This window comes from Apaloderma vittatum, unplaced genomic scaffold, assembly GCF_000703405.1.
Source record: "Apaloderma vittatum isolate BGI_N311 unplaced genomic scaffold, ASM70340v1 scaffold3553, whole genome shotgun sequence".
Lineage (NCBI taxonomy): Eukaryota > Metazoa > Chordata > Aves > Trogoniformes > Trogonidae > Apaloderma > Apaloderma vittatum.
In genome coordinates this window covers 63,284-74,106 of record NW_009709636.1, presented here as the reverse complement: position 1 = coordinate 74,106, position 10,823 = coordinate 63,284, and the positions used below count along the sequence as shown (strand labels likewise).

General features: G+C 44.6%; 1 protein-coding gene across 1 annotated transcript in view; it reads left to right on the top strand.

Moving 5' to 3' along the window:
* Window positions 1-10,554: 10,554 nt before the first annotated feature.
* Window positions 10,555-10,823, top strand: part of AIRE (autoimmune regulator) — a gene marked incomplete at its 5' end in the record, with an annotated part of 29,922 nt that continues 29,653 nt past the window's right edge. Inside the window, one exon of the mRNA XM_009866993.1 lies at window positions 10,555-10,683. Coding sequence (XP_009865295.1) covers window positions 10,555-10,683 — 129 coding nt within the window. The remainder of the gene's footprint in view (window positions 10,684-10,823) is intronic.

Here is a 10,823-nt window from a genome sequence, read left to right as displayed (position 1 = left end):
AATCCAAACAGCTAATCCGCAACCTACTGAACAGGAGGACCGGAGATACGGTATAGAGCAGGGTCTGGTTATTTGCTTAGCAGCGTGTCAGAGAGATATGAGCAGCCTGATTTCAAAAAGGCAAGGCAAATTCAAACCAGCCATTTGGAATTTGCCGAGCTGGGGGAGGTGAGTGCTGGGTCAGCAAAGTTCAGGCGGGTGACTGCAGTATGAACTTCCTTCCTTTGTACCCACCACCTCCGCTGCAGCCTCCGCGGTTTGCAGGACCTGTGGTAACAGCAGCCGTGCTGATGCAGGAGGGAGCTCTCTGGAGCAGGGCTTCTGCGGGGTTCAGCTGTTGATGCTCGAGAGCTGATGGCCCCTTGCCTTTTTGCACACCCAGTCCCCTTCATCTTTATTCTTCTCTTCCTATGCAGACCAATTTGGGTAGTTCAGTAAGTTATCCAGGGACTGGAAAAGAGACACAGATAGGAGAAACCTACCTGAAACTGAGAACCACTGAATTGATGTGTAATCAAAGAACAGGGTCTGGCTTAAGCCCCAAGTCTTGCCTCCATGCCACATCTCGCTGTCCTGGACTGCTGTAGAAGACTCATTTATTTGCATCTCTCTCTCTCCTTCTGTCCTCCCTCACCTGTAGATTACACTTCGCAACATGGAAGAGACTTCAATAGTCTTCTCTGGCCTTTGACTCTCCTAAAATATCTTAGCCTGCGCTTTGTGTGAGCTTTATTCGCTTTGTTTGTATGTCTTCCTTAGGCCTTTGGCACAGATAAATAGCCCTTCCTCAGTGCCTAGTCTTGCCTCTACCTACATACACATTTATTTTTGACCTGCTGATTTTTTTTTTTAACCTGAGTATGGCACTGCAAAAAGAAGGCTATAGAAAACCCTTAAAAAAGTCAGCTACCCGCTTCCCTAGCTCCACTGATGAAAAGAAATGATCCTACACCATTCTCAGCCTTTTTTTCTGCTGGCTTTTCTTCCATGTGTTGGCACCAAGAGCATGAGATTTGTGAGCCCAGGGTGCATCCAAGCCTGCCACAAAACACCTGCTGTTTTATTCCATCTCGCTCCATGGGTACAGGCCAGCTCTGGGGGCAGCTGGTGCTCACAAATTTTGAGATATAAGGAATTACATTAGACTTCTATCTATTGAAATGTGTGTGTGAATGAGTGTACTAGTATAAATGCTCTTCCTTAATTCCTGGGAGAATAGGATAGTGTGTCTACATGGAGAAAAACTTCCTCTCTTTTGAAGGAGAAGAGTTTTCCGTGGCATTTTGCTGTTGGCTGCAGGCAGCTGTGCACTAAACAGTAACTGAACAGATCTTATGCCCACTAGCGCTTTGGCCACTGAGAGTCCTAAATAAAGCCCACTGTGTGGGCTGTCGCTGGCCTTGCTGCCGTGGGCAGGTTGGTCCACCCTACACCATTTGCAGTTAATGAGAATGCAGCCCCGTGCCCTCCTGTCACTGTGCTGGCTTGCGCATCTGACCTGCAAAACCACCTGCGTACGTGGTTTCGTGGCATCAGCCCGTCATGCCTGGTTCCATCGCAGGTTTTATGATGTGGATAAATCTCTACTGGAGAGCCCAGCCAAAGTTGTTTGTGTACTCTAAGCATAATTGGATACCCAGTCTCCAGAGATAAAAAATTAATGTGCTAACCTCAGTGTGCCTCCAAGCTGTCCTCCAGCTCCCCCACACAGTCATCTTTGAAACATTTTTATTTCCATCCAGGCAGGGGGCTGGCCATGAATAAATGACGAGAGTCAGCCCCTCGGTTGGAGACGAGCTGTTTGTTCCTCTCCACAAGCAGGATCAATTTGAAAAGCTACATCAGGCCTGCTTTTTCCCTGCCTCAGTGCTGATACTCGCTGGGGCCATGATGGGAGCTACTTCTGAGTGCAAGGATGCATCAATGTCCACCTTGCAACAAGATACCCTGCAGCAGGTGCCTTTTCAGTGAAAATATGTACATGACCTTGAGCTCGCTTCTCATTAGTTTAATCTGTTTGGGTTTTTTTTCTTTTCCAGAGCTTGTTTTCATAAGGAAAATGGGTTGGAATGCTAAAAGAAACAGTGGTGATTGCAGAGTTTGGAACTGTGTAACCATTTCCACGCAAACCCTGTTTGCAGCTGTAAATTTCTCAGACTTTCCTGCCTGTGTTTTGGGATGCTGAGGAAAAAAAAATAGATCTGTTGTTCAGAGTTTTGGAATAATGGGAAAATCCAAACTTGTCTCCTGTGTACAGGGACTTGTAGGGGACTTTTTGTTGTTTTGTTTGGAGTTGTAGGGGGGGTTTTTTGGTAGTGTGAGGGTTTGTTGTTTTTTTTCTTATTTACACATTGCCTGGCCAAGACTTTTAAGTGTGGTTGTCAGTGCACCTCTCTCATTGAAGAGAGATACCTGGCCTGTATCAGGAGTGGTGGTGTCAGCAGGAGCAGGGACGTGATCATGTGCCTGTACTCAGCTTTGGGGTCGAGTACTTGAGTACTGCGTCCAGTTTTGGGCCCCTCACTACCAGAGGGACATTAAGGTGCTGGAGAGAGTACAGAGGCGGCTGCCAAGCTGGTGAAGGGCTTAGAACATAAATCTGATGAGGAAGGGCTGAGGGATCTGGGGCTGTTTAGCCTGGAGAAGAGGAGATTGAGAGGCGACCTCATCACCCTCTACAACTACCTGAAGAGAGGTTGTAGAGAGGTGGGGGTTGGTCTGTTCCCTCTAGTGGAGAGTGATAGGACGACGGGAAATGGATTTAAATTGCACCAGGGGAGATTCAGGTTAGATATTAGGAAGAATTTCTGTACTGAGAGGGTTGTCAGCCATTGGAACGGGCTGCCCAGGGAGGTGGTTGAGTCACCGTCCCTGGAGATGTTTAAGAGACAGGTGGATGTTGTGTTGGAGGAAATCGTTTAGTGGGTTGACAGTGCTGGGACAAAGGCTGGACTCGATGATCTTCTAGGTCTTTTCCAGCTGATACGAGTCTATAATTCTATGAAGAGAAGCACCTAGTGCTTCTCAGTAATGGGAAAACATTTCCAATTTGACTAATTAGTTTTTGAAAACCATGTGTTGCCTCAGTAACATGTCAGCTTTTGAGACAGAATGGTATGGTTTATGTATTTATATTTTTTTTCTTTCTTACTATCTGCTCACTTTTTTTCTCCTCTGTCTAGAATTTGAACCAGGTAAACCCCAAAAGTTTTGACTTAATTTAAACTTAGGTGCTCTGCCTTCTCACTCTCCTCCTGTAAGTAATTTCCATTTCCAAAGCCTATGGCATGTCGCAGGGATCCATTTCACGACACTGACCTTTCTTACCTGAATATTGAGGGATGCTGCTGGATGTGGCTGTATATTGAATGCTGTAATCCCTCTTTTCAGTTCCCTGAGCTGATGGGGATGATGCATTTCAGTAGCCAGAGGCCAAGTCTCAGGAGAGGTACCTCTCAAAATCAGGAAATCTGTATGTTAACATGTCAGACTCTTTTGTCTGCCTTCCTATTCTGTATCCCCTACTGTTCACTGTCATGAGGCACTATAGAGTTACAATGATTTATTGTGAGCACTGGGACTTTGGCCCATGCTTTAGGTGTTCTGGCAGAAGACTATAAGCTCAGCACACAGGCTTTTCTCTGAAGTGCTGCCGTATGGTGTAGGAACGCTGACTCCCCAGATCTACAAGATCTGATCAGTCAATGCTGTGTTTTCCGAGCTGTACCTTCCACTGCCCATGTCCCAGCTCATTCAATAGCTATTCAACTTAAAAGGGCCATATCGATTTCTTTAAAAGACATGATCAAATGCTCTTCCTTTCCCCACATTCAGAGGCTTCCTCTGACTCCGACAGATGTACCCCCATCTTGTGGCATTTCTTCTAGCTTGTAGGGCCTCTCTGTGAGTAGAAAACGCAAAACTGTCAGAGCTGCTAAAAGCTGTGCAAAGGCACAGCTTCTATCCCCACAACACCAACTGACTCAAAGAGGGGATAAAATCCAGTTACTAGGGAGAGCTGGCAGCGCTTCGGGTGGGTGGTTTGCAGCACCTCTCTCAGTAGCTGGTTTCTCTGCTTCTCTGGCTGCCAGCAAAGGGCATGCCCGTGTTGTGTGGGGGAGAGGGATGTGTGGAGCCTGAGCTAGCAGAGACCCATCAGGCTGCGTGCAGGCTGATTAGCTCAGCTCTGGGAACAGAATAGCAGCCGTTTCCCAGTGCTACACCCAAATTCAGAGCTTGTTCAGTTGAATACTGTGCCATGTCGACATAGAGGTGCTGCTACCGCTACCAACCCAAGCTGCACTTCCAGCTTGCTGGAGGGTCTCTGTATCAAGTGCTCCAACACTTCCTAGCTAGGAGTTAGCCAACGTGCTTATCTCTGGTGTTGACAGAGTAAACATGCCCAGAGAGACTGGCTATTTCCTCTCATTCAGTTCGATTTACATTTTTTCCTGGAAAACTGCAATGAAAAAAACCCTGCACTTAATTCACTAGTGAGGAGGCTGCAGAGATTACTGTGCACATCATGTGAGAGGGCAAGAGCCTTGAATGCATTTCAACTCTATGTGGCCTGTTCCTCACCACACCAGGGGTTTTCTATATATGTTTTTCTTTTGTTATAGAATCATAGAATGTTTTGGGATGGAAGGGACCTTTAAAGGTCACCATGTCCAACCACCCCGCAGTGAACAGGAATGTCTGCAGCTAGATCAGGTTGTTCAGAGCCCCATCCAGCCTGACCTTGAATGCTTCAGCGGCTAGGAATGAGGTTTCTCCCACCTCTCTGGGCAACCTGTTCCAGTGTTTCATAACCGTCATTGTAAAAACTTTTTTCCCTGTAGCTAGTCTCAGTCTACGCTTTTTTAGTTTAAAACCATTACCCCCTGCCCTATCACAATAGGCCGTCTTTAAGTATTGGAGGGACACTACAAGGTCTCCCTGGAGCCTTGTCTTCATTCCCTTCCAGGGCAGGGTCTAGCCCTGAGCACAACCTGCCTGCCTGACCCCCACCATTGCTCATCACACCCCAGCAATGCCTGGGCCAGAAGTGGGTGCCAGCCCAGACGGGCATCTCTCTCCTCATCCTTCAACAAAAGCCACAGTCCAAGCGCCGCTGTTCATCTTTCCTTCAATGTAGAGCCACTTTTTTCTTCAATTCGCACTTCATAATTTTGCACACAAGCCTGCCCATACCTCCACGGCTGCGTTTTGAGCAGCAAATGAAGGGGCTGGCACTGCAATTCCTTACACTTGAGAGATGAAGCAATAACAGGTGGCAAGGCCAGAGGCAGCCCCGGCCGGGCACTGCGGTCACCATGGAGACAGGCTGGGCCTGCCAGGGATGAGCATGAACGACGGAGCGGCGGGGGTGAGGGAAGGCTCAAGGGGCACTTAGGCTCTAGGTTGGGATTATATGTCATCAAGTCCTCCAAGGGGCTTGACAACCCCAGGCTCTTGGCCGGCATTCTGCCACGTGGGCAGCCAAGCGCTGGGCTTGCGCTTTGATAGGGAGAGAAAGGGAGGAGCTGGAAAGGAAAAACAGCCCTGTCTCAGACAAAGGGTCTGGTAAGTTTAAAAAGGAAAACAGAAACAAACAAAAACAACGCCAAAAAAACCCAAATCCACCCCTTTTCCTCCATTGCAGAGTGCACTGACTTGATTCAAGCCTTGATGCAGGTTCCTCAGGTCTCCGTTGTGCTCTGCCAATTTTTGTTGCAAACAGAGTAAATGGCCTGATTCAAAGGCTTTCAAATTGAATTGAAATCCACCAGTGGACTTTATTGGCTTTGGATCAGGCCCAGAAGAAACAGGTAAGAGCTGGACAAAATGTGCTAGGGAAAATCCCTTTGGGAGTGCGTATATATCCAATTGCAGCCAATTCACTGTGATCATTTAAATAAATGATGCACAGGCCCCCACCCTGACGGCAAGACATGCACTCTATTCCTCATTCTCCACTGTCTTTCCAGTCCTGTGGATATGATAAAAAATAGGGATAAAATGCCACCCAACCTAGAGGCACAGCTTAAGGTATGGTTAGGTATTTTGCTGTGTTACATACAGAAATAGATGTGACTGTGATTTGGTACCAAGGAACAGAGAAGCCAGTTTTTCTTTTAAGAGCTAGTTCCAGTTCCAAGTTTTGAAATATCATGATCTAAATCATCAAATTAACCATACTCAGAAATCAGAAAACTGAAAAACTACAAGGTTCTATTTATTTGGCATTTTGTCTGTGGGTGTTTAAGGGTCTCATTTTGAATGAAAGCTATTTAAAATACCTGTATACTGAGTTTTCTGATTGAGAAGCAGGGGCAAGAATTGCTTTTTCTTAACTTGCTTTCCATTCAAGATACTCTGCAGCCATGAGAGTTAGAAAACTAAGATTCTTATTGTGCCTTATGGCTCCAAGAGATGATGATGTAGAAAAGAAAAATCCTGATTTCTTTATGTTATTTCTCTAGAAGGAGATTTCTTTTGCTATTAAACTGAAATCATGAGGAAGATAACTTTCAAGATTTTTCATTACTTGGAGAGGGGAGAAGGGAAGCTAGAACTCTGTTTAGAGCCTGTGCCTTCAAAATCAGGAAGGTACAGAAGTTGCTTTCATTATGTAAACTCAGTCAATTTGTTTAGCTTTTAAAGTTTTTTCTAGAGAATAAAGTTAGTGTGTGATACACTACAGAATTTGTTTAATTTACAGTACTTATTTTGCAAGAAGACTCCTGTGAATGATGGGATCATATTTTAAGTAGGTCTTTATTCTGCTTAGCTTGGTGCAGTTTGTAATTAACTTGATTAGGCTAGGAAGAGAAAAATATTTCAGAATAAGCACATACCAAAATTATGTGAAAATATTGACTTCGTTCTCAGTTTGCATCCCGTCTTCACATGAATCAGCTTTCAGGTACAGAGAAACCGTTGTTTGAACCGTGCAGATCTTTTTGTCTTTCTCCTTAATCCGTTTTTAAAAGTATTTTAAAATATTGTATACCCAGTTTATTTTGGGGCAGATGTAGATGAAGACAGGGTCTGTGATGAACCTAGAAAGCGACCTGGGGTGGAAAAGGCAAGAGGCACTGACTCTAGTCGACCTGCTCTGAGCACACCTTGGCTCAGGCAGTACTCCCCAAAGCTCCGCAGAGCTTTTGATCCCTTGTTGAGGTTTGTAACGTAAAAGAAAATTGAACTTGTGAGTAACTTAACAACAAGACCGTGGTTAGTTTCCAAAGCTTTGCTTTAAAACAGTTTCTGGTTCTGGGTGAACATCTTTCAGACAAAATCCTTGGTTGTAGTCACCCGATCCAAATGATTGCACTGACTGCTAGTGAGTTATTTCTCATTAGCTGAACTATCATCTGGTTTAAGCTAGCACTTTCTATGTTGTGATTAACGTGTGCAAAAAGTGGGCACCTGGTTAATTACTATGTCTCAGATGAAAAGCAGCAACACATCCATCCCTGGTAATTTAATTGCTTTCACTTGTGAATCTGTTCCCATACTTACGTTTGTAAGTAATTTTATTGATAAAGGGATGGGATTAGGGCTGGGCTTTGGGTGCATGATGCCTTTTGCATTAATATTGCACGTTATATCTTGCTATCTTTGCTTTGTTTCTTAATTCCCTCATCATTTTTGAGCTATAGTAAAATAGAGTTGAAAACTCCAAGGACAGACACACACACACAAAAAATCCTTTCAAAGTAAGGACTCTGCTTAATATCATCTGGAAATCTCTTTATTCTGAAGCCTTCTGTGATTTAGCCTGGGGCTTAATTCACTCTACAGTACTGATCAAGAAAATAAGCTTGAGTAGGGTTTGATTCTAGTTTTTGCACCTGTTAGAACAAAGAACCATTGAAGAGAATATCATTGCCTGCCTTATTTGGCTCTAGAGATGTGTCATTTCAGACATCATTGATGTAACTTTAAGAATTTCTCATCTGTGTATGACTTTTCAGGCCAGATATCTCTTATCACACTCAACTGAGCCAGGTCCATATTTCTGAATGACAAGCAGTAAAGGCTTGTGCCCATAGGCACTCACATGAAAAATTAAATTAAATTGGAAGAAAAAAAGAAGAAAAGGAAGTGATCAAAACCCATGCTTATTCCCTTACCAGTCGTCTAGGAGAATCCCTTCAGCTTCATTGCGGGCAGCGAATACCCTCCGCCTGTCCCACACACCGCAGACAAATTGATCAGTATATGAATTTTCACAAGGTTCCCTCTCCCATTTCCAGTTTGACATGGAGTGGATCTTAGGTTGATAAGCTGTCTTGGAAACGTTTAGGTCAGTATACACAGAGTATTAAATCAATTACACTATTCTGAGGTGGTAGAAGTGGAGCTCTTTCCTAAATCTGCTGGCTGGCACCTTGAATGCTTGTTTTTTGTTTGTGGCCTCACCAGAGAGTTGTTGTGTATTTGTGAGTAAGCCAGTTCGTTGCTCTACCTCCAAGTCTTTCAGCTGTAAAAATACAATGTGGCCTCCTCACCACGAGACTTAATTAGGGCCCAGCAACACTTCGGTTAGAGTCAATGGCAAAAGAGGCTTTTGACCTCACTGGAGGTTAATACTAGGATCTTAGTATCTTTTTAGGATCTCAGTATCTGTAGAGCATTTTAAGAAACTCAGATGAAAGCTGAATGTAATAAGAAACAAAAACACCCACCCCACTGAATGCTGAGTTCGCATTGCATATGGCCTCTCTGTAGATGCAGCACAATACAAAGAAGTAATTACTTACCTTTTTCAGAATGGGGCCGTAGTGGGAAAAAGAAATGCTAGGGAGATCTGCTTTTTATACGCAAAATACGTGCAAGTAGCAACTTTATGATCATTTTGTTACAGCTCTTAAAATGAGTCGGTGCGCTAGGCTTTCTCCTGGTTCCTGTTCTTTTTTTTTTTTTGTTATCTTGCATGCACATATTAAATACCTCTCTGCAAATGGGCAAAATGCTAACCTAACACTGGGAGCTTCTCTCTGGTTTTGATAGAACTGGGGATCTGCTCACCAGAACCACTTCAGAGCAAAGTCCATTGTTTAGTAAATACTGTCAGGGACTCAGCGGCCATGCAAGAAGATATCGATGTATTTGCAGCCTTACGAGTTTGAATTTTTTTCTTCATTTCCCTTTACCTGCAATCTTTCAGTTACCAATCTCCAAAAAGCTCAGCTCATCAGCAGCTGGAAGTAAGTGAATAAGTAGGTGCACCCAAACTAGCAAAGCAGACTGAACTCAGAGGAAACTTTAATTTTAAGTGTATGTCTTGGACTCCTACCAGAAGCCCTTTAGAATGTCATTGTTCTTTGGGGGGAATTTGGATGTGGACAAAAAGACCATTAATACAGGCTGTCAAAACATCTGTTAAAAATCTGCAAGTTACAAAACATGCATTAAAAAGATAATTAAATATAGATGGTACAGTGTAAAGGTTTTCATTTTCTCGTTTGTAGAAATCTTCATGAGGTAGGCTTAGGCCAGGTATGCTACTGGAATTTTCAAATTGAAAAAGGAGAAACAGAGATGAAGAACAACTATTCCCTCCGCTCCCCTTTCGCTTCCCCAGTTCCTAGTTAGAGTGTACGAGAACAAGAAGTTTTCCCTCTCTGGAGAGCAGAGGAGGAAAATGGCAGTTGTGAGTGAGAAAAAAAAGCACATTGCTCTTCTGCTCAACTGAGAGGAATGCAGGAGACCTCTGCCCTCCTCTCCTTTCTAGAGGAACTGCCTCTTCCTCTACGTAAGACCCAGTGTGTGTCTGCTCCTTTCCAACTATTCCTAGCTGGAAAATAAGAATGTAATTTCCTTCCTTTTTTCTTGGCTGAAAGAGTCTCTGCTGGCTGGGCCATCTGCTGACTCCTTGTGCCTGTGCTGGGGTAGTGGTGGACCTGCTGCCCTCCCCGCTCCTCCAGGGGACACACACTCTGCTGCTGCAGGCAGCCTAACCCTTGCGGGAAGCAACCACAAAGGGCTTTGCCTGTGAATATTCACGGGCATGTGAACCAACTTCTTGAGTAAGGACAACCTGGCCACTTTGAGATGTAATGCCCCCAAAAAGCTACTTGAAATAAAACCAGTTAGGGCACCTATTACACCCATCTCCCTGCTGGTGGGTTTGGAGTTTTGGGAAACTTATTTTTTCCTGTCTGAATTTGTATTTTGTGGGTTTACGATTATGACTGCCATCTGAAACCCCAGGCTTAGCTTACTGACAGCAGTAGGTCAGATTCTGCATTAGGGATTGTTTTCATGCCTGTGCGTGTTACGAAGTCCCTGAAACATGCGGGGATTTCTGGCAGGTCCTTGTGAGGGACCAGCCCGGCTGGCACTGCAGAGGAAACGGTGAAGCACATTTCAGGCAAAGCAGGTAGAACACAGGCTGTACTCCAAATGGAGGTGACTTATGCATTTCATTTTTCGTTCTGACTGACGGTATTTTGGGAAGGCCACAGCCTCCAAACTCACCGAGTTAACATCGTATCGAGGAGAAGGGGGAAGTGTCCAAACTGAATGCTCTTTAAGTAAATCTGATTTCTAACCCGACTGCAGCCCAGAAAGGACCAGACGGCGTCATCATTCCCAATAACTACTGTGACTTCTGCCTCGGAGGCTCCAATATGAACAAAAAAAGTGGCCGACCTGAGGAACTTGTATCATGCTCAGACTGTGGGCGCTCTGGTAGGTGATTTCTTCTTGCATCTATCTTGTACAAAGGCATTTGTGTGATTTGTTTTTTGCTCCTTCTGAAGATTTTGAAGAAAGGCAGCGCGTTTGGGAGGGGATAGAAGACGAAGTCCTGCCTCTTGTCTGTGTTTGTG